Here is a 24,670-nt window from a genome sequence, read left to right on the forward strand (position 1 = left end):
AAAAATAAAACAGAAAATAACAAATGTTGGCAAGAATGTAGAGAAATTGGAAACTGCTGAGATTGTAAAATGGTGCAACTTCTATGCAAAACACTATAGAGGTTGCTGAAAAAATTTAAAATAGAATACCATATTTCCATCCAATCCAGCAATCCCACTTCCATAGAATGCCAATTCTACCTAAAAGAACTGAAAGCTGAGATTAAAAGAGACTTGTACACCCATGTTCAAAATAGCACTATTCACAACAGCCAAGACGTAGAAGTAACTCACATGTCTATCAAAGGATGAATGGGTAAACAAAATGTGGTATATACATATAATGGAATATTAGCCTTAAAAAGGAAAGAAATCCTGTCACATGCTAACAATATAGGTGAACTTTAAGGACATTAAGCTAAGTGAAAAAGCCAGTTACAAAGAGACAAATACTATATGATTCCACTTATACGAGGTATCTAAACTAGTAAAATTTATAGAAACAAAGTAGAATAGTGGTTATCAGGGGCTGGGGGAAGGGAGAAATGGAGAGTTGCTTAATGAATACAGTTTCAGATTTGCAAGATGAAAAAGTTCTGGAGATCTGTTTTACAACAATGTACTTAATCATCCTAAATTTCAGACTTCTGACCTCAAGAACTGTAAGAATAAATGTCAGTTGTTTTTAGCCACCAAATTTGTGGTAATTTGTTACATGCAGCCATGGAAAACTAATACAACACTGTACACATTTGAGGGCACATAATTTTCTGTAAGGGTCCACAGAAAACTGTTAACCATGGCTATTTCTAAGAAGTGTGTCTAAGGGGCTAGCTAAAGAACTTTTCACTTTAATATGTAGCGATGCCTTGTTTTTATACACTCTTCAGTATTTTTATAATATTTTTAAAAGCTCCAACTTGGAACCTCGAAGCTGGTTCAGTCTCTACTCATCCCATAAGCTAAGCCTCACTTCTCCCCTCTTAACAGTTTCTGGGCACCATGTACTTTTGAAAGAAGGAACTGAGTCTTATTTATTACCCCGGCATCTAGCAGAGTGATTTTGACTCTAATATATAATTCCTAAAACAGCATAATTTCACCAAATAATAGAAGTCTTAAATATACAATATGTTCCTTGAGTTGTTTATAGAATTTTGTATGTTGAATGTGTATTTCAAATGAGTCAGGAAAAAATATATTCCATATGTTTAATGGAACTCAGAAGTACAATTTTTTCAAAGTGAAAATTCGCTTAGTAATAGATTTTGAAATTTTATAAGATTTTTGACATTGTTTTCTCAATTATCTACTTTTTGATTATAAAATCCATTAAGAGAGTAATTTTAATTTTAGAATCTTTCACTTTGGCAAAGCCATAGCAGTAGAACAGCTGCTTGGCAACAAATCTTATTGTAGTGACTTCTGGTCAATTAAATTCAATCTAAATCTGACACACTGGGCTCTGCGTTAGACAGACCTGAGTTCTAAAACTTGCCCTGTCACACACTGAGTCTCAGTTTCATTATCTATCATAACAGTACAATCTTCATATGGCTCCTTATTTAACAGACACTTCTAAAGCATTATGTGCCAGGCTTTATATTAAGCACTTCATATGTACTAACTCATTTAATTCTCCTAACTCTAAGTTGATATTATCATCCCCATTTTACAGAAGAGTAAACTGAGGCGTAGAAGTTAAATAATGTGACTATGGTATTCAACTAATTGTTGTTGTGAAGATTAAATAAGATTTTGTCTTATATTTGTTAAGAATCTCTCCAAGTATCCATATTATTCCCCTACTCCAAAAGTATACGAGTACTTGTCAGATTATGTAAGGTTACTCTGTGGTAGGTACTCAACTATGTGCTGAGTACAGACTGCACAATACAGTAGCCTGGGAGCAAAGTACTATGAAGGTATAACAGGGTACCTAATCTAGACTGGAGGGTCAGGGAAAGTCTCCCTGAGAAAGTCCTATTTTTTAAGGCTGAGCACTGAATGAAATTAATATGAATTAGCCAGGCAAAGGCAAAATGTATAGAGATAACAGGGGATGTTACAGGCACTTGTGTGAAAGTCTGAAAGAGCTAGGCAAGAGTAATAAACAGAACTGTAACTCATGTGGTCAAAGGGGCTAAGAGAGGGACAGACAGATCATATAAACCCAGTGACTCTATGCAAGGAAGTAGTACCAACAGAGTGTCTGGCAAATACAAAGCACTTAGGAAATGGTAGCTATCATTATTATTATTATAAGCATCATCTCAGAGTAATTTAGGGATTTTAGATTGACTTCAGACTTAACCAAACCCACATTTCAGCCCTCTGGTCGAAGAAAGGCCTAAGTCAGCTTAGAGCTCTTAGAACCAAGGAAGGCACACTTCCTCTGGTTTAAAGCAAGCTGCTTTGGGTGTACGAGCACTTTATTTTCTTTTATCCTATAGAAAGAAAATTTACGATTAAACAAGTAAATGCCATTTCATAATACTGAAAGAGACTGTCCATATTTTGTTTGAAGGAATCTCCCATATTAAACATTGCTTAAAATAAGCAGGCAGTCCTCTAAAGCATAAAAAACTTTTTATTTACTGCACAGAGAGATTCTGGATGTAGAATTTGTTCTTTACTTCCAAATGAAGCACTTGTGCTAGTTCTAGTCTGGGAGATTTTCAAGAGACTTTTTTTTTTTTTTTTTTTAAGGAATGCACCACATTTTTAAAAAGGACCAAAAGAAAAGTGTATCATTATAGTACTGAAAAAATTCCTAAAATTTACAAATGAGAGACTTCATACTCCAAGTGCATAAGGACATAAAATGATAAAACAGCCAAGTTTGCCAGGTATCAGAGGTTTATCCCTGAAACACCAATTATTTTAGGTAACTTTTTTTTTCATATTAATCTAAGAAAATACATAAGTTTTTTAGTTTTCTTAAACAAAGTATACTGATAATCGTTTAAACTTTTCAGGATAATCCATTAGAGCAATCAACACATCAATACCCTTGAGATCTATGGCCATAGAGGTATGATGGACTCTTGCACCAAAACTAAATGATTCCAATTTGGCTTTTTTGAATTTTAATGTGTTATATTTTGTAGCTTTCTTTCCTCAACCTCTGTGATCAAGCTAGCACTTGTAGTTAGCTTGTAGCAGTGCCACCAGCTGGATCTATATGAGCGAAGTCAATAAAATTTGTGATACTTATTTAGGCTGCTGAAAAGACGTTTCTGGTTTATTTCCTGGGAGTCAACGTTCAGATAAATAAAATGCTACTTTTAAGTCTTATGATTAAAAAAAGGAAAAAAGACATCTGCATTAAACAAATGAATTTCACTTCAAGAAATACTTGAGACTACTCAACTTTTTTCTCATCTTTATAGAAAGGATCTAAAAGTCACTTTCATTAATAACACACCTCTAAGAAACATAATCAAGACATCAAAAAAGTAGGTTTATCTAAAAAAAAAAATCATGTTGAAAGAGACACGAGGTCATCATGGCTTATCTGACATCATCTCTATGCCAAAAATGTATGACCATTCCAACTGAGTCAGAATTTATGCTTTGAATGCATCTCTAAGCAAAGATCATATCCCAGGAACAAGCAACTATTTACCAAGTCATGGTAAACAATATTTTCTGTGGCACTTAAAAAGTGTTATCAGGAGAAGAAAGTTAGATCTCAGTAAAAAGTAAATTACAAAAAAGACTTTTGTTTGGAACATAAATTTCCTCTAAAAACTGGGGAAAACTGTATGAATTCATGTTTAGCTTAATATAAACAGACAGACATGGAAACAACTATGTGTATGTACATATTCATGGGTCAGTACACATACCTATATTAGCTCTGTCCACTGAGAGGGCCTAGGAACAATGACACCCCAGGAATGAGCACAATGAGCACCCAGATCCTGGTTTCTATGTACCACTGTCCAATAAAAGGAACCAGGGCTACTGGGAGAAATGGCTGATTCTAAGGTTGGGGCAGAGGAAACACAAGATGAGCCTGAAGCATCTTGTAGAACCAGAAATTTACTCAAATTAACTGAAAATGTATATGCACACGAAAACCTGTATACAAATTTGTATAGCAACTCTGCTCATAACTGTCAAAAACTGGAAGTGCCCAAGATATCCTTCAACAGGTGAATGGATAAACCATGATACAGCTATACAGTGTTATTCAGCCAAAAAAAAGAGCTATCAAGCTACAAAAAGACATGAGAATGTTAGATATTGCTAAATGAAAGAAGTCAGTCGGAAAAGGGTATATATTACATGATCCCAATTACGTGACATTCTGGAAAAAGGGCAAAATTATGTAAACAATAAAATGACCAGTGGTTGCCAGGGATGGAGGAGAAGGGAAAGGGTGAACAGGTGAAGTACAAGGAATGTCCAGGGCAGTGAAACTATTCTTATGAATTTGTAATGGTTGGATAAATGACATTATGCACTTATCAAAAGCTACAGCACTTTACAACATAAAGAATGAACTTTAATGTATGCTAATTTTAAAATTAGGAGGTTGGGAGATCCCAGAAAAGAATGCAGACTGTGACAAAAGAATCTAACTGTATTACAAATGAAATAGCCTCCCTGCAGGAGGTGGGTGAAAAGGTGTCGACCTAGGTAAATTTCGGAAATGTATAGAGTCTGTAAGACCAAAGGCAAAGGAACTGCACATAAGCACTGTATTCTAGTTGATAAAGTTGTTTCCTATGGGAATATGGGTTAACAATTTTGATACTGCTATACATGTATACTGGAATTGAACAATTTAGTAAATGGATTGGACAGTGAGTGGTGAAAGCCAGATTTCTTTCTCACTGTTGAAGAGTGGATATTCAGAGATCAGCAAGGGGAAAAGTCTAGAATGACCTATGTGTAACAGATTAGAGCTGGAGATACCAGCAAGAACTAGTGTTTAACTTAATGTAGTTACAGATGGCTACATATAGAAATATTTATAAACACATCTATATACCTCAGTTAGGACATACATATTTTTTTTGCTTTGTTAGCTGAAAGGACTTCAGAGAAACAAAAATCCAGTAGCAGAACACTTAGTTCCCAGATCTTGGTTTCTTATACCATTTTCCAATAAAAGGAACCAGAGCTTCTTGGAGAAATGCTGGTTTTAGCACTGTGACAAGAAATATACAAGATGAGCCTGGAGCCAATAAGAAAATGCTAAAAAATAATAATAATAATTAATAAAACAATACACACACACACACACCAACATACACACTCACACTCTGATGTGTGGGTATATTAAAGGGGCAGAGAAGCCAACTGAAAAAGCTCTCAATAGACAAAGCTGGAACAATTTGAGCAACAAAACACGGCATTGAAATATGACTAAAAATATAAAATAAATATCCTTTAATCCATGCTGACATAAATATCTGACTAAATTTTAACATGATGAGAGATAAATTTCCCACGCAGAAGAATTCCAAATAAATTATGTAGATACTCTACCCTAAAGGACAGGGAGCCCTTAAATGTGGGCTGCACATCGTTAATTCCTTCCAAAGAGGAGAGCATGGAAAAGGGAAAAAAGTAACTTTACAGTGGAGAAACCTGACAAACACTACTTCAGGGAGGTGATCGAAGTCAAAATCAACAGCCATAAATCATGCTGATAGTACGTATTCTTGGTATATGATGAAAATGACACTTTATCTCTGTGATCTTCCTCCCCAAAACCCACACCCCAATCTAATCATGAGAAAAATGTCAGACAATTCCAACAGAGGGACATCCAACAATATACTTTATCTGTACCCCTAAAAACTTCTACAGATTTGAAAGTTTTTAAAAACTGAAAAAAATTAAAGTAGGGGGATGGGGCGCCAGATCTTCCTTCCCTCCCAGTTGACATAAACATTAAAGCTACTACTTTTCCAGTTTTCTTAAAGACTTTCCAAATTCATCTGTTAAGATACTGCTCATATCCAAAGACACAGTAACAGAGCTGGCTTTAGTTATACAGTCTTTATCATATAGAGAAGGCTATGATGGGTTTAGCCAATTTTGTTCAACAAATATTTTTTGACCACCTTTTTGTTACAAGCATTGTTTGAGGCACTGAGGTAACCTCACAGATAGAAGAGGGGGAAAATCTGTGCTCTGCTTTCATTTCTGTGAGGAAATCGGACAATATACAAGCAAACAATAAACGACCTCTCAGATAGCAATAAATGCTATGAAGTAAATAAAGAAGTAAAGTAAAAGTGACCAAGAGGACTACTCTAATTGGGAGCTTATAAAATGCCTCTTTAAGAAGATGACATTTGAGTTGAGACCTGAGTAGAGCCTGAATACAAAGACAGGATTGAGGTAGGGGTAAAACAGAGTGGGAAGTTTTAGGAAGAGAACAGCAAACTGAAAGGCCAAAAAGAATGAACTTAATGTTTGAGCTATTTCAAGTAGACAGGGCAACTGCCCTGACAGGAATGAACTAAGTAACACATCTTGAACTCTAGAGGTAAAGAATATGAGAATCATTTAAGAATCGCAAACCTCTCCAACACTGACTACCAGGAATCCATCAATAATAATTAGATCAAAATCTTAATTTTATGCTCTCCCTCCACTATCACAGCTGTCCATCTCCCATATGGTAAATACTGTATATTGAACTGCCCCATCTTCCCTCTAAAAACTACCATGCCTATCATCTATATTTCATCATATCTCTGACAGAAGAATTAATAAAACAAAGACTCCACCCAGAAATTGCTCCTGAATTCTCCTTAACAGATCTCATTACTTCATATAGTACAACCATATATTAAAAGCAAAAACCCTGGAGACAGACTAACTTGGGTTCAAATTCAGGTTCTATCTATTGTATGATCTTGAACAAGTTTCAAAACCTTTCTAAGACTCAGTTTCCTCATCTGTAAAAAGTTGTGAGGATTAAAAATGATAAAATGTGGCAGCCAGTGAATACTCAATAAATGTCAGCCACTGCTGGTAAAAGTAATTTGAGCATTAATTTTGTTCAAGAACCAGAGCTAGGCCAGAGGGATTACAGAAACTACAGTTTGCTAGAGCAAATTGTTTGAGAGATAAAATTGTCAAACTCTCTTAGGTCAGAGGCTTTGTCTTTTTCTGGTTCACTAGTCTATTCCCAGACTCTAGAACAATATTTAACACACAGTAGGCACCAATTTCAATATTTGTTGAATGAACGAATGAGACTCCATTAAGTCAAAGGAGCCTAAGAGAGCCTGGCTTTACTCCAATATAAAGAAAGTTTTCATTCCCCATCAAGATTCCCCGACAATATCCTAAGGCATTGTTAAAGATGTTTATTATTTTTAATTGCCTCCCCAAAACCTAGGACAGTGTTCATAATATTAAGGTATTCAAATTTATTGCAATTAAAACTCTGCTGCCAAAACTGAGCTGTCAGTTGTAGAAGGCTATAGCACTGTTCATAATTCAAAGTTGATGATCAAAACTTTGAAAGTAATAAAGTTACATTAATTGTTATGAAATACCTTTGCTTGACATTGCCTGAATGAAAAGACTTCTAAAAATTTGTGTAAAAAATTTTTTCTCATGAGTTTACCAGCTAGGTTTAATTTATACTGGCAAAATATATTGATTTCACCTTTCTCTATATCATTAAATTTTATAAAACCAACATCGCAGTTTGTCCAGTCACTTAAGGAAAGTCCAAACCTTTTAGATTTCTTAAAATTTTCAAAAGATTAGTAGCTTAATTTATCAGCTCTTTAGGTCAAAGAAGGACTTTTCAGGGTAATGAAAACGGAGACAGGAATTCACCTCTCCAAAAATGAATTTTGAATTACTATAATTATGTATAAAATAAGACAGGCAGTATTTCTGGGCCAAGATTTGATGCCTTGGTTCCCATGAGAATTAAATTAGAGTCATGCATAAATTTGGGGCAAGTTCTGCAAAAACCACTTCATCCTCTATTGATGCTGAATGAAAAACTCATTGTTAAGATTCATCAACGCGAATGTTTTCTAACACTCAGTAGCCACTCTGGCAACATCACTTTCATCATTTTCAATTCCAGAAACAAAACAGGATGCATTTAAATCCTGCCTGACAATTACCACGATTGCAGGGTAGCTATCTCAACAGTCAAGAGTAAGAGCTAAAACAGTAAGAATCTAGTTCACCGAGCCCCCACCTTAAAGTGCCAAGCTGTGTTTAACCTAAACTGCTGGCTATTGTATTTGATCCTCAAACCTTCAGAAGTGGAAAGATACCTGAACTCTACAGGCGCATCTGCGAGAGAAAGTAGGCGTAAGGGCGGAGCGGTAGGATCAGAATTGTTAAAATCGCAGCAAGCCGGTAGGGACACAGGTGCGCAGGCAGGCCCCAGTACCGCTGTCCCTGTCACGCTCTGAGGCGATCAGGCCCTGCACAACCACCACGGCCCTCACAGGCTCTTATTCACTCATTCATTCATTTAACAATTACGCGATGGGCACCGTTGCCGGGCCGTTTCGCAGGGTCCCCGCCCCAGTCCCGGAACACCCTCAGCGGCCAGGCGCGGCCCTGTGCCTCCCGCATCCCTCAGAAGCTGCCGCCCGCACCCTGCTGCGGCGCGCTCGGGTCATCCAGATCCCGGTCCCGGCCTCCGCAGCTCACGAGCGCCCACGCCCCACGCCCTCCCAGCCGCGGGTCCCCCGGCCTCCGCCCCGCTTCGCCGCTTCAGACCCGCCGGGTTCGTGGGGCGAGCGAGGCGCGCGTCTGTCGAGGCCTCCCGCCCGGGATTCAGGGACCCTCGGCGCGCGCGACGCCGGGATCTCAGGGCCGGGGTTGGTGGGTCGAGCCCACCTACCACTCACCTCCGCCGGGTCAGAACCGAGGGGCCTGCTCTAAGCCGTTTGAAACCGCTTGGGCCGCCGCACACCCCGCAGTGTCCTCGTTGTTTATTGGTTCTCGACGGACCGCCCATCGCCCTGTTATTGGTCCATTTGAAGGGACTGTGGGCACGCGCCGCCCGCAGCCTTAAAGGGACCGCGAGCAGCCGTGTTTCCTTGGGGACTCGCGCTGCCTCCGCGGGTGGGAATGGGGTCGCTGGAGCGAAAACTGTAGACCACCCGGAAAATATATTGCGAAAGGAGTGTAGCAAGTTAGTTGTGCGTTCTCGACCATCAACATGTTTGCTTTGTTTAATTACAGATATTTAAGCTGCTGTCAACACCTGGCAATTTTTTAAAAAGTCATTTCATTTACCAAATAATGTTTGTGCAGCTAAATGTGTGAGGGAGACAAGAGAAGCAGCTGGGATATAGTGGAAGGAGCAGTGAATGGAGCAGGATGTTAGAGTCCAGTCTTGGACCTGCTCTAAGGAAATCACTTTCTTAATCCGGAGCTTAGTTTCCTCATCTGTAAAAGGGGATAACGATGTTTTCCTTACAAGCTTAACGTGAAGATTTAGTATAACTAATTGTCTAGGAAAGTCCTTTGAACACTAACCCATTCTGCAAAAGCTTTAATACTCCTGTTATTTATAAAAATGAAAGACTTGGTTAATATGATCTCTAAAATTATTTTTCAGCTGTACATTCAGTTTTCCTACGGATAAGATCACGGTCTTACTTCCAAGGAATTTGCAGACTACACTGGTCAGAGGAATGAGACATATAGTCATTAAAATTCAAAGCAGTATGAGACTATATAAAAGAAAAGCTGTAGATACTTAGCGATGGGAGAAATTTGATGAGGGATCTGTGAAGGGGATGGACTTTTTATTTGAGATTTAAAGGACATGTAATTACCTAACAGGTTAAAAAATGGAAAGGGAATGGGTAAAAGTAATTAAACAAGCATTTTTTTAATCTATCAATTTGGCAAAGATGGAAAAGTTTAACAACTTTTTGTTATCCAAGATTTTAAGAAACAGATACTCAAACTGACTGTTCGTGAGAGAATTGTAGGGTTCAGGAGCCAGTCTCCCCAGAAGGTGCCACTACCTAGCATGCAGATTATTTTGAGCTGAAAACAATTAAAGCCCAACAAATACAGGAAGAATTTTTTTTTTTTTTTGCCTTCCCCTAAAGAGATTCAGATGAAAAAACATGCTTCAGGAAAGGAACCTTAAATATTCACCTTAACATGTATGAATGAAGTGTAGCAGACTGGGAGGATCCAAGCAAAAATCTGTTCTGCTAGATTCTCCTTTGTCCCGTTGTTTCTGGGTGGCCCTGTAAGAATTTGTTTGCCAAATGTTTGCCCTTTCTCATCTACCTGTGAATTGCCTACCTCCCCCTCCTTAGTCCAAAATGACCTGTATAACTCATTTTGTCTCATTCTCTTTGTAATTATGTTTATGTGAATTCCCTGTGAACATGTATTAAAATTTGATTTTCTCCTGTTAATCTGCTATATGCCATTTGAATTATTCCACCAGCCACAAGAACTAAAGAAGGGAAAAATTTCCCAGACAGTATACTTGGTGCAAACTTTTGGAAGGATGAATTAGTAGTTACTAAAATGTAAAATGTACATAATCTCTGGCCCAATAATGCCACTGTTAGGAATTTGTTCTATGGATCTATGCAACTATGGAAAAAAAGTCCAAAGATATTCACTGCTTAATCTAGAGGGGAAAAAAAAAAAACCCTGGAAATTACATGTCCATTCATAGGATACTTATTATATAAATTATGGTACATGCAACTGTTAAAACAAATGTGGTTAATCTGTGCTGGTGTAGAAAATGCACAAACTTTATTTGATTGAAAAAAAGTAAGTTGCAGAAAAGCACATATGGAATGATTCTATTATGGTTATAAATATATGTGTATCTGTGTGCATGTCTGAAAATGGTTGAAAAAAAATCCTGGAATTTCAAGACACTAGTGGGGGGCTTGATAGGGAGGGAAACGATTTACCATTGACGTTATTATTTTTTTAATAGAAGGAGCAGGGAGAATGTCTAGTAGCCGGAAAAGCAAGAGCAAGGGCACAAAGACAAGAAAGCACATTGTATGCAGGGAATTGAACATGTGGATTTGATTTTAGAACAGGATTCATATTAGGAAGTAGTGGGACACAAACTTGAGAAAGTTGAAAACAATGCTTGTAGGGTCTTGAGTACTAGGGTAAGGAATTTGTACTTTAGGAAATGGGGAGCTGTTGAAGGTTTCTAAGCAAGGGAGTAGCAAAATCAGAATTGCACTTTGAGAAAAATAATTAGCTTGATTGTCTAAAATGGGTTACAGTTAAGAGCCGATTTAGGGGTTCGATGTGAGGTAACAGCCCTGGAAATGATGAGAACAGATTCAAGAAAGAATGAAGGATTTGGCAATCAACCAGATTAGGTGTAAAAGTGAGGGTGGGGCCATTTAGGGAAATGAGTCAAAGAGTGTGCTGGGATTTGAGACTAGGGACTGGGAGGCGGTAATTGCCCAAATGGAAGTAGAAAGTCAGGAGAAGCCAGTCTCTAAAGGATGGCAAGGAGGTTAGTCTTAGACCTGTTTATTCGGGTATTGGTGAGACATTCAAATGGAGTAGTCTAACTAGGCCTAGGAAATAAAGAATGAGAGCTAGCAGAAGAGACTAGAGCTCACATGATACAGATTTGGGAATCACCTCTGTAGAGTGAAAGATGAACTTGTGGTAATGGATGAGACCAGAATGAGAAAGTGAAGAGAGTGAGAAGATGGGAGCCTGAGGACAGTTGCATAGGTAGGGGAAGGAGAGGAACAAATCAGAGTAAAAAGGTCACAGAAACCTTTTAAAAATGGGCTGTGAATATATAGAAATAGTCTTCTCCAAGTTGTTGGCCATTGGCATGTTTACTTTATTTAAATATTATCAGAAATAAATGGAAGATTATATGTAAGGAGAGGGTGATGGTAACCTGAAATGTGCTCAATAAAGCACGTGGGGAGTCTGGGTCACAGAGAGTTTTAGAACAAGATGTCAAAATTCCTTTTTATTTCAGATAGTTTAGGTACAGCCCTACTACAAGGTGGACAATAGTTGTGTGATCCCATTCATTTGCTCATTTATTCAACAAATATTTATTGAGCACCTAGTATGTGCAGGAATTGTTTTAGGAGCTTGGGATAATCAGTGAACAAAACAAACAAACAAACAAATCCCTCCTCACATGGAGCTCACATTATAATGAGGACACAGACAACACAAACATATGGTATAAGACAATGTGTGCAATGGTAAAAGAAAAAGAATACAAGATAAAAGAGATTTGGAACTGTGATTAGAAAGACTATAATTTTATAAAGGATGGTCAGAAGTAGGCTTCATTGAGATTACATTTGAGCAAAGGCTTGAAGGCGAAGGAGTTAGCCCTGAGTATATCTGGAGGAAGGAAGTGCCAACTAGAGGGAACAGCTATGTAATGATCCTCAGTTGGGAGCATATCTGGCAGGTTTGAGAAATAGGGAGGCCAGTATAGCTGGAGCAGAGTATGCAGTTGACAGTAGGAGTATAGTAGATAAGGTCAGATAGAAAATAGAGAGGAATGGCAGATCCTGTAGGGTCTTGTAGAAACCTCATACAGCACCTTGCCCATAGTAGGTGTTCAATATATGTTTGGCCAGTCATCTTTTATAGTCCAGGATTATCATGAAATAGCATTTATCTATGTGTTTATTAGAGTGACGTGTGCCTACTTTATTCTAGGGGCCTCTCAGTAGTGCTACACAAGTATTAATAAGGCAGTGAAACCCTTGTGGACATTAGAGATCAAAGTGAACACTATATTATTGCAACCGGAAGCAGGAAACAAACACCAAACATTGTGGTTGCTGAATAACTGTGCTGGGTATTTCTGAAAAGCCTGCTAGGGTTGGGACAGTGCTCATTCCATCAAAATCATAAGCTGCATTCTTCTTGAAACATATCTGCCATGGGACATAGATCCATATATCCAGGCTAAGAGGAACAGCTTCAATGATTAACTTCCTTTCACCTTTCCGTCCAGGTACCCCCTGCATTATTCCTTAGAGATAGCAGTGGGGACATTAACACAGATCTCAAGTGGCTACAGGTTTTAGTGCCTTGACTGGCCTCCAAGACTGCGAAGCCCATCTCAGCTTGCACTTGGTTGCATTTAATACGTGCTGTTTGAATGAAGGAATTAACATCCTTTTTTTTTTTCCTCAGCCCATTTTCCCATAGCCCTCAAATGCAGTCTTTCCAAGAATTTTGACCACAGAAATGTCAGCCCCACCAAAGAGGAAGAAAGTAGAAGGGAGAGATAGGGACCTCATTAGTAGGCTGTCAACAGCATTTTAGGAGCTGAAGGGAAAAACCATTGAGAATGGCATGATAAGTAAGTTCTTAGCTTTTTGTGTCTTATAAGATGAAATAAGTGGATTGTGTAGCTTAGGGCTAACTTCAGCCTTTGGTTTAAACTCAGACCCTTAATTAGGCTGCCTGGATCTGTTTTAACATCATGTCATGGAGTCCAAAGTTGTGAGTTGGAGACTTGACTGGAAATAAAACTCTCTTTCCTATGCTGAGCTCTGTTTAGCCTCTGCCAGCTGGTTAACAGGAGAAAGATCTGGAGAGAAAATGAATGGGTGAGTGAGGGAATGTTTCAAAACAAAGGCTGCCTGAAACATCCCTAACACACATCCTATTAAGTGGACCAGTTGAGTCATCTTCACATATAAAGACAAACTTGTAGACTGTTTCTTAGCTATATAAAGGGCTTAAACCACATTTTAAAAATCATGTCCATAAGTAGAAATAACTAAAGCTTACTAGATGCCCTTGAACCTTGTGCACCCTCAGCTCTTATACATGCTTTTTCTAAGTTTCTATGCAGCACTGACTTTGTTTTATATAGGCCTAGGTTTGGTGAAACCTTCAGCTCATGCCATGGACAACTCTCTACGGGCCACAGAGATCTTTTCATCTTAGCTTCCACAATTTGTTCATATAATATAGCAAGAAGAGCAGTGACTATACTGTGAATATAATTAGCTGGTAAAAATATGCCCAGGTTGTTAGAATTTGACTCATCAGTCCCCTTACTTATCAGGTTTTATATCCAGAGAATCAGACAAGGAATTCTCAACCCTTGTTTTATCCCCAGGATTTCTTGGAAGGAACATAATACAAATTTCAGACTAGAAATGACCTTAGCAATCATCTGGTTTAACCTTTTCATTTTACTCCTCAGGAAAGGAAACTAAGAGCCACCGCATTTTTATCACCTGAAAACGCTGTTACTAAATTCTCATTTGCCACAAGTTCTTGTCAAGACCTGGGCCATCAGGCCAGCTTGGTTCTCCTCTCCCATCCCCTGCTGAAGCAACAAGACAATCAAAGGTTAGCAGGACCTCTAAGGTTACACAGTGCTAAATGCCTGACTAAATTGGCTGATGTGGTCACAAGGTAGAAAAATGCAGTCACCAAACTTCGTTCTCCTGGAAACATCTCCAGTTTTCCAAGCAAATAGTGTGTGTTCACTGCATTTTTTTTCTTCCCGTTTGAAAAGTTCTTCCTGCGTTTCTAACTTTCGAGGTCCTTGTTCATGGCCTGGCCTGTAACCCTGAGGCTTTGGGAGGGGACACTTCCTACAGGTATACAGGCTTGTGCTTTAGGCTGGGTTTAAAATGTCCTTTTCTCTTTGTTTTTTTTGCCCCCTAAAAAAATTGTGGAGTGAGGAGATGGTTGTCCTTGAGCTATTCTACTTGTTTTTGTTCTAGCACACCTATCCCTCACTGAAGTTGTAAGAACTATATACTGTAATTTATACTCAGGTTTCTTGTACTTAAATATAAGAGGCTTCAGTATGTCTTGCTTTCTTTTCCTTTCTTCTGTTTTTGGGGGAAGAGGGGAGAACTCTGTTGCCAGACCCTAAGCTCTTTGGTCAGTCTTGAGCAGTGCTTGGCTCACAGTAGGAGAGAAATGAATGGGAGCATTATTCTTAAAATGGTTTGTGGTTTAGAAAATGAACTATTGAGTCTTAACACCAAATTTTATATCTTGTATGATTCCCTATCTTCATTGAGAGGTATGTCCAGAGAACCTGAGAGGGGGTCACCAACTCCTTGTTCTAACCTTGAGATATAGTGGATGAGTTAAGAGGAGACAGCTTTTTAGAAATAAGAGGAATCTTAGTGTTCGTTCGCTCCATTCTCAGATAACTATGAAACTTTACTAAGATTGAACAGAGCTAGTGGCAGATCTAGGACTGGAATCAGCTCTTCTTGTCCCCATTCCTGTACTTTTCTTACGTCAGGTAGTCTTGCCAGTGACCATCACTGCAAGGCAAAGTCAAGTTCTGTGACACTCACAGACCTAGAACAGAAACAGAAGATAGAAGATACATGCTATATACGTCACGACACTTCCTTCTGGTGCCGAAGGAGATGTCACCAAAGACTGTGACATTTTTCCCACTGAGTCGGGACAGGATGTCGAGCAGCCACTACCGACCCATTAGAGTCGGTACTCAAAATGAAATCTATCTGCCATCCTTCCTTAGAGGAAATAAGGATTTCAGAAACCGATGAACTCTGGTCTTCACCTGTCTTCTCAAGATGAGCTGAACCTCCAGCCAGGAACCTCACACCATTTGTTGCTCTTCACCATCCCTACATCCTCAGAGGACATAGGGGGTGATATCCGCAAGCAGGTTTCCCACAGTGTGGGTCTTCCAGAGAAAGCAGGTGCAGTTATTAGTCATGACTCCAAGCCAGGCAAGGTGATTAAGAAAAGCTAAATTTATATTAAATTATCATAAAGTCCTAAAATACTGAACATAGTGGTTAAATAACTCCAGAAAGTCCAATCTCTCCGGTGAGTAACGTTCAAACCATTACACATGAGCGCGGGAGAATCACTTCCATTAGTTTAGGACAGAGAGATTTTGCTTTTTACATAGTAAATCAGTGCTCAAATAGATATTTCTTCAAATATGTCCTTTCTACATTCTGAAGAGCCCAAGTGCAATAAGATCCTTCCCCCTTTTCAATCAAGAAAATGCCACTTTTCTACTTCCTCCAGTCCCCAGCCGTGAATCTGAGGACCCAAAGTGCTCCTTCTTTTACTGCCCCATCAAGTGTAGAAGAAATATCCCCTTTTGTCCTGGAAGTGGCACCCCACCTTTCTAGTGCTGTGCACTGGAAAAGCCTTCTTGGCTTGGCCTGGCTGTCCTGTGCAGGCCTAGACCTGAGGCTGGCTGCCGAGAGCAGGGCTAAGGGCTTCGCTCCTGTCTCTAGCAGTCTTAGAACTGGCCAGGAAAGGTTTGCTCTTATCTTCCTTTTCCACTCACATTTGACAGCTGATTTCTCAATACCAATAACCATAGGAGATATTTCAAATCGGGAAACTTCACGTAGAAGCCCTCCCCTCCATCCTCAGCCCCTGCTGTCTTCTGTCGTTTCTAATTTCTGGTGGAAGAGGTCTGGATCTGCCTCAGGTCGAGATGGCTACATCAGTTGGTTCTCTCTACTTTTTTTAGTCCTTGCCCCACATTGAGCATCTTTAAGTAGCCCTCCTCACCAGAGGTGCCAGAAGGCTAGGTTAGAAAAACCAAATTAGGCAGAGAGAGAGAAGGAGAGAGGGAGGGAGGGAGGGAGAGAGAAGAGCTAGGTGGAAGTTTTAGGACAGAAAAAAGTCTCAACTCCCCTGATACTAGCATGAGACATGCGCCCTTTGTGTAAATAAGCATGAACCAAGAGAGGGCATCTCAGCATGGAAAATAAGTCACTCAGCTGGGAAAAAAAGTTGGAATGGGAACTTTACCATACATAGCCACAGGCTCCCTGTTCACTAACTTAGATCCCTGAGCACCTGAGAGAGAACACAGGAAGTTCGACCTCATGGATACTTCCCTTTAGGCCCTGGGAACCCCAAGTCTCTTACCCAATCACTCTTCCTGACCATTTATGAAAACGTCTGGCCCTTCTTTGAAAGGTTGTTTCAGGATCTCTATGCTCAGAATCCCAGAGAATGAGGAGGGGGAGAGTGGCAGAACATTAAAGTTCAGATGATATGGTATGTTTGGGCCAGGCAGTGCTTCTCAGACACTGCAGAGGCTTAGCCCTCAGGGCCCCACATTCATTCAAGCTACTAGCTCACAACCTGGTTACTCAGAGTCAAAGACTTAGGAAAGTACTGGCGAATGGTGGCACCAGGAAGGAATTCATGTCAGCCAGCTGCCACGCTGGGGCCTCCAGGCATCTGAAGGTAGAAAAGGCTCCAGACATTCTAAGAAGAGGAAGAATAACTTGAGCCATACCCATATCTCACCAGTTGAAACACAGCAACTCTTAGAGTGAAAATAATATCCATTGCCAGCAATGGACAGGACACACCTAGGCCCAACCACCCCTGAAAGCTTTTTTGTGTTATCAATGCACTTGAGGCTAGAGGTTTCCCAGATGCCCATACCAACTGGGCTGACTCCTCTTCCTCCTCTTAGCCTCTATCCTTCATCTCTCTTTACCCATAACCCCCTGCCCCTGCCCCTGGTGGGCCACTTTTCTCAGAGAAGTGGTCAGCCCAGCTCTGACAGAGGAGTATGCAGTCTTGGATGATTAGCTCTTGTGGGGCAGGTGCTGAGGGCACCAGGGGAAGGGGAAGTGAAGCTCTGTACTGACGAGGAATCATTACTGAGCCTAGTTTTGGGGGGCTCAGGACGGAGTGCAAGAGGCAAGGTTCGTGGTAAGATCCAGGTCTAAATTCTCGGATGTGCCATCATTTCCTGTGCAAAGGTAGTTATGGACTCAGATGGAAACAGTTCCCGTGCAGGGCTTGGGAGCAGTTATGGGGTGGGATGAGGAGGAGTGGAACGAGCACATAGGAAGGGGCCTGTTGTATAAGTGAGCACAAGAACTGGACATCCATAAAGGAGAAGGAAGAGGCAGGGAGGGAGGGGAACACGGGCACTTAGACCTGGCTCTCTGAGGAGAGCTTGCGTTCGTGTTTCCAGCCTGTGTCTGGCAGAGAGCCCCGTCTTTCGGGAGTGGCTGCGGTATGGACACTGCTACATTCAGACTGCTCTTCTTGCAACAGCTGCTCCGTCTCTGTGTCATCCAGGGAGCCAGAGCTGGCCTGGATGGACACCGTGTCTGTCTTCATGCATACATGATCCCGAAGAAGGCCCCCCCTTGAGCTGCGCAGTTGCTTGAGGTCATCCCACTCAGCATCGTCCCCAGACAGGAGGCAGATTCCCTCTACAATCTTGACCTTCTCCTTGGTGTAGTTATGGTCAGGTCCACCCTAGGATGGAGAGTGGGGAGACATGGTCAGTTGGTTGGCACTCTATAAAGGATCTCATGGTGAACTGAAAAAGGAAGTGGATGGGGTAAGAGCGGGCAGGAAGAGCACAGAGATCCCACAGACAAATGAGGAAACTTGATCAGAGCAAAGAGATGAAGTTTAGCCTAAAAGGAGAGGAGCGGCTATAGTGATTATTACCATTATCACACAGGGAGAAGGCTTCCAGTCCTACGACAGCCACCCACTGACTATGTCACCTGGGGCAAATAACGTACTATCTCTAAAACTCAGCCTCCACATTTGCAATGTGGGGAGAATAACAGTATCCATACCTCATAACCAACTGCTGTGAGGGGAAACTGAGGCAATACATGGAATGCAGATAGTAGGTGCTTGACACATAAGATGCACTAAATCATGTTAGCTATTATTACACTGTTACTGTAGTTTATTAATAGAATAGCATGCTGATACACATGATTAGAAGTAAATAACAAAAGAAATTATATGGACATTTATTCAGGATGTTAAGATATTTTTGTGCTATTTTATTCTTAATCCTCTTCTTTCTAGTTTTGTTCAGGGGAAAAGTTTTAGGAGGTAAGACAGGAGGAATTTAGAAATATCCTCTTATTTGGATTTTAAGTGTCAATCAATTGACATCTGTAGCTTATAAGCTTTCATGGGAGGTTATTCTGGTTCTGCTCCCATGAGCCTTGGGGCTATTCCCCCACAACTTGGGATGGTTCCAAGGACAGTCTTAAGTTCTACTCAGGCTTCTCCCTTTATGCGTTCCTCAATGGGTAGCCATACTCCGGGTTTCTGGGGGATACCAACCAACACGCTGCAGCTGCCAGGAGAAACTGGGCCATGGCTTGGGTTCTGCCCCTGGAATAGCATTCCTGCCAAGAGCCCTGCCACTGCTGCTCTATTTTAGTAACGATTCAATTCCACAGATATTTATTGAGCTCTTACATTAAGCAGGATACTTAGGTGATTACACAATATAAAATGGTCCCTCCCCTCTGGGAGCGACAACTCCCTAAATCAAGCAGAGAGAGACGTAGCACCCATGCATGCACACACGTGCACAGTCACCTAGCACATTCTCCAAGCTGAAATCAGTGTAAGATCAGACGCAGGCCACTCAGTCTTCATCACAGAGACACACTGGGTAAGTGAGGGAGAGGTGGGGGACATGGCACTAGCAACTTGGGGCATAACACTCCCTCTACAAACACACAGGTACCTGAAATCAAGAGGAAATCAGAAGAGAAAGGGTGAGAGACTATCAGAAGGGTGGAAAAGCTGCTGAAGAAAAAGCATACAACAGAAGAAAGAGGTCACATGATTTTAATTTCTAACCCCTGGCTTTTATCGAGGTTCTTTTCTGGGGCATCTGACACTCCAGGAACCCAGGAGTCTGAGTCTTTCTCTCAAAGACATTTACTGAGAAGGGGGCTAATGTCCCTAAAACTGCCAGTTATCCCCACAGTTTCTGTTTGGCTTGTAGTGGAAGCTTTTTAAATAGGAGAATTCAGGGATCCAGAAAGTACCTGATTATTGCATAAAGTGTATTCATTATGCATGGGAGCCCTACAGGTATGAGGGCAGGTTTTGACTGTGCTAGAGAGGACAAGAGAGTAGACTAATTAGGGTCTCACAAGGGATAACTTTTGATGAAGGTTACAGGAGTTTAGAAAAAACAAGGGTCATATTAGATTAGACAATCTTAAACCCCAGACTATAGATCCCTAGTGGAAATGGGACTATTTTTCATGCCAAAACATCTAGCAAATAATTTTTCACTGAAGTGACAAAGGAGTTAAAAGAACAAAAGCATGTAAACCTGAAGAATTCTAGACAAATCCCTTGAACTCTGTGATAAGGGGAAGAATAGCAGAACGCCAGCCATTCCCAGCTACAGGTGCCAACAGCTTGGATCAGAGGTTAGAAAAGAAAGAGTCCGGGAAGCTCTTGGTTTTTCTGGGTGCTGTCTAAGAGCCTGGGGGTTGTTTCAGGGGCACACAGCCTCACTGCAGGGGAATGACAACTCCAGGAGGGAAAGAAGCTACGAAGCTGAGAAAGACCTCCTGGAGGGAGAGGCACACACAGGCTTTCAGACCTACCCCTTCTGAGATCTGCTTTCTAACCTTGCTCTCACTAGCATCTCTCACAATGCTCCATCGGAAATCGTAGACCTAGAAACCCAACAGATCTATAATTCTAGATTCCGGAAACCCAAATCACATTAAGTTCTTCTGTTCACTATAACGTCTGCAGCAGTAGATGGGTCTAGCCAACATCCCTTTGAGGCAACTAGAGAATAACAACTGCCCCACCTCCCAAAAAACCCTTCAATATAAATTTTAATTTTTACCTCTTTCTTATAGCACAGTTGATTGTACATGGCTGGTTTTGGGATTGCTTCAATTTTTACCTCCTGAGTGGAAGTTCGGTAGGAGGGGTTGCTGTAGGTCAGGTTCCCCATTCCAGGATCAGTTAGCTTGGATTTCTTATGTCTTTAGGAGGAAAGGTGATGGGGAATTAGTTCAGATCTTTATGAGAGTGATATCCGGGGAAGTGATAACCTGAGTGAGATGGCCCAGGCATCCCCACCTCCTGGTACTCATACCTTCTGAATCCCTGCCCCTTGAGTGTGGGCTGAATCTAGTGACTCACTTCTGGTTAACATATTAAGCAAAATTGATAGATGCTAGATTAGGTTACAAAGAAATCCGTGGCTTGCATCTGAGGTTGCCCTCCTTTCCTCACTCTATCTTACTCTTGCTATGGGGGAAGCAACCTGCCATGTTGTAAGATGTCCTATGGAAAGGCCCACAGGCAAGGAACTGATGAGGGAGTATCCCGCCAACTGCTAGCAAGGACCTGAGGCCCTCACTTTAACAGCCAGTGAGGAACTGAATCCTGCCAACAGCTACATCAATGCTCTTGGAAGGGAATCCTTCTCCAGTCAAGCCTTGAGATAAGACCATAACCTTGGCTAACATCTGGATTGCAGCCCTGTGAGAGACCTTGAGGCAGAGGCAACCAGCTTAGCTGCATCCAGATTTCCAATGCACAGAAATTGTGAGATGGTTGTCATTTTAAGTTGCTAAGTTTTGGGGTAATTTGTTATACAGCAGTAGGTCACGAATATACCAACAAGCTTTAGAGTCAAGGCAGAGCTGTGTTTCAATCCCATCTCTGTTATTTACTAGCTGGGATCTTGGTGAACATAATCTAAACTTTCTGAGCCTCAGATCCTCATCTATAAAGTGAAGAATAATAATGCCTGTATTAATATCAATACATATTCATTAAATGGCAACTGTTGTTGTTTTTGTTATGAGCAGGAGCGCAGAAGCAGCAGTAAAATCCTGGCATTTTTGCTGCAAGTTGTGTTTAAAACATTTAGTGGGGAGGAAAGATAGATAGATAGATAGATAGATAGATAGATAGATAGATAGATAGATAGGATCATGAAAAGATTATAAATTGATAATGACACACTCTGCCTTACTAGGATGATCCCTACTAAGCAATCTATATCAACCAATATTGCAGTAAAGGGCTATGTTTGTGTGAAGAGAAAATCATTTCCAACTTCAATGGTTTGAAGTAGTGTGGGGTTGTGGAAAAAGCAGATGTTAGAGTCTGTCCCAGCTTTGCCTCTTCTTGTGTGACCTTGAGTGACACCCTCCGTGTCCTCAGCATCCTAGTTTATAAAGCAAATCCCAAGGGTTGCTGGTCATGAAATGAGGGCTTGGGCTGTGACTAGGGAAGAGGAGTAAGAATTTAGAATTCTGTCTTTTCCTTCTGCTGCTCTGACCAGGGACCCAGCCTTGGAATGAGGCTGGTCAGAGGTCGAATTAGCGAGCTGTGGAGCTTCAGGAGATCCCAGATGCGCTGATGAAGACCAACAAACATATGGCCCCTGCAGAGAGGCTGAGCTTACCTGTACAGCATCAAAGCTGCAATCACTACCAGAATCAGCAGAATACTAAGGAGTCCACCAATGACATAGCTGACGTGAAGTCCTTCCCCTAGGAAGAACAAAGAAACACTAGGCGAGGACCACCAACAGTCGGCATCTCTAATCCTAATTTTATCACTTACTGGCTGTGTAACTTAGGGCAAGATGCTTAACTTCTAAGTCTATGTTTTCTCATTAGTTAAATGTAAATAATAAATTACTCATAGGGTGGTAGAGGTTACATGTGTGTATATATAAATATATATACACAAACATACACATACAAATACATGACTTAACAAATGCCTGGTATGTGGAAAGCATTCCATAAGTAGTGACTATTACAATTATTCTTTCTATGGATTTAGTCTAAGAAAAAGGGTACATCAACCCCAAAGAGTCTCCATGAAGGTTCTGGAAGATATCGGTTAAGACTTATATTCCTTATATCTTCTTTTTCAAAACAGTCGGGCACTTGGGGCTTACCTGGAGCAGCAGGTACGGCCTCGTTGGAATGTTCACAGAGACCCAGCTGGGCATCCTTTTCGGAGCATCTGTGGGGCACAGAAAACTGAATGTGCATCCTACTGGTATTTGATAAAGATCTTACCTTCCTCCAGGAAAGGGGGAAAGTCTTGTGAAGGACATAATGAAAGGCCTGTGAGTGGGACTTTCAGATATAAGAGGCCATACCAGATGAGAGATACCAGAAGCATGGAGAGAACCAGACCAGGAAATACAGAGGAGAAATCAGTGTGAGTTACTGTCTTCAAGATGCTATACCATGTTTAAATGTGTTTTTTCAAATATGTACCCTTTTAAAAGGATTCCTTTAAAAAGGAGAAGCAGGAATGAGCTGGAAGTCTTCTGAAAGAATACAAAGGACATAAATAGTAGGATTTATTAAACTACCAAAATGAGTTGAAAAAAGCTACCGGCCCAGCAAAAACGATTACCTAAAGATTATCACAAGGTCTAAATAGGCCTTAAAAAATTGTTTTCTTCCTTTAATTCTTTCACAAGGGAATGTGCAAGACATCCAGAGCAAAGGCTCAAATAACTTGAAACGCTAAGAAGGTAACTTCCTTGTGGCATATTATGAGTAGGCCATTAAAGATATCTCCTAAAAGCCTAGTGAAAAGGTACTTGCGAGAGCATTGGAAACCAAGATGCACTCAATCTTCAAATAGAACTCTGAGTAGGGTTCAAAAGTTTTCTTAATAAGCCAAGAGAAAATCAGAGATTAATAATGAACGATAGTACTTAAAAGTTAGTGAGAAGGGTACAGGTTTATATCTGGGTGTTTGCTTTTCTACATAAACTCTTCTAAAAAGAGAAAATGGGACATATAGAGTGAATTTGATCATGTGTAAATTTTATAATTTTAAGGACATGAGTCTAGAGTTCTTATTTGGGATTATTACTATGTTTCTGCTTTCAGAACTGAAGTCAAGTGTTAATTATCTTTTAGGCTACAGTTGATATTAAAAATAAAGACATAGGTATATTACAATGAAAAAACTATTCAAATAGAAACATGTTAGAAAGCTAGACATCAAAATAGCAAGAGTAGAAAATGAAATCACTATCTCAAAAAGATATTTGCACCCCTGTGTTCACTGCAGCATTATTTACAATAGCCAAGACATGGAAACAACCTAAGTGTCCATCAACAAATGGATATAACATGTATCTACTGGAATATTGTTCAGCCATAAAAAAGAAGGAAATACTGCCATTTGCAACAACATGGATTGACCTTGAAGGCATTAAGCTAAGTGAAATAAGTCAGAGAAAGACAAATACTGTATGCTATCACCTATATGTGGACTCTAAAAAAAAAATCAAACTCATAGATACAGAGAACAGATTGATGATTGCCAGAGATGGGCGTAGGAGTTGGACGAACAGGGTGAAGGGGCTCAAAAGGTACAAACTTCCAGTTATAAAAAAAAATAAGTTCTGGGGATGTACTACACAGCATAGTGACTATAGTTAATAATACTCTACTTCATATTTGGAAGTTGCTAAGAGAGATCTTAAAAGTTCTCATCCAAAGAAAAAAGAATTATAACTGTGGTAATGGATTACTGTGGCAAACATTTTGCAATTTATACATATAACGAAGTTAAAAAATATTAAGAGTAATTTTATATGGGTATATGGGTATTTATTTCTTCTTTTTTCTATCTGCATTTCCAGATTATTTTTTTGAAAGTATAAATAAAAACATCAGAATTTCTCTAAATGGAAAAAAAAGAAACAAAAGTAAATTAAAAATTAAAAAGAATTTGTCGAAATTGAATTTAACATATTTCATCAATTTTAAGATGTGTATTTTTTTCTATATTCTAACATCGCTGAAATTAGGAATACATTTTACAATAAATGGCATCTCAAAATTGCTGTTGGTCACTTTTTTCAGTTTAATCTCTCAAATTAAGATGCATCTTAAATTGATAGCACCTTTAATTTAATAAAATT

At 40.1% G+C, this 24,670-nt stretch overlaps 2 protein-coding genes across 6 annotated transcripts in view; both read right to left on the reverse strand.

The window, feature by feature from the left end:
• The window catches only part of CKAP5 (cytoskeleton associated protein 5), an 87,254-nt gene extending 78,323 nt beyond the window's left edge, over positions 1–8,931 (reverse strand). The window contains exon 1 of the mRNA XM_011356934.2: positions 8,841–8,931. The gene's annotated coding sequence lies outside the window, so the exon portion shown is untranslated. The remainder of the gene's footprint in view (positions 1–8,840) is intronic.
• A 6,758-nt stretch (positions 8,932–15,689) lies between these two features.
• LRP4 (LDL receptor related protein 4) overlaps positions 15,690–24,670 on the reverse strand; it is a 45,656-nt gene continuing 36,675 nt past the window's right edge. For all 5 annotated transcript variants that reach the window (XM_023528755.1, XM_023528753.1, XM_023528754.1 and 2 more), the window contains 4 exons: positions 22,673–22,740; positions 22,169–22,256; positions 20,591–20,732; positions 15,690–18,210 (listed from right to left, as the gene is read on the reverse strand). In XM_023528755.1, the coding sequence (XP_023384523.1) occupies positions 17,878–18,210; positions 20,591–20,732; positions 22,169–22,256; positions 22,673–22,740 (631 nt within the window). In that variant the 3' untranslated portion in view covers positions 15,690–17,877. The remainder of the gene's footprint in view (positions 18,211–20,590; positions 20,733–22,168; positions 22,257–22,672; positions 22,741–24,670) is intronic.

Source organism: Pteropus vampyrus, unplaced genomic scaffold (assembly GCF_000151845.1).
Source record: "Pteropus vampyrus isolate Shadow unplaced genomic scaffold, Pvam_2.0 Scaffold31, whole genome shotgun sequence".
In the NCBI taxonomy this organism is placed as follows: Eukaryota; Metazoa; Chordata; class Mammalia; order Chiroptera; family Pteropodidae; genus Pteropus; species Pteropus vampyrus.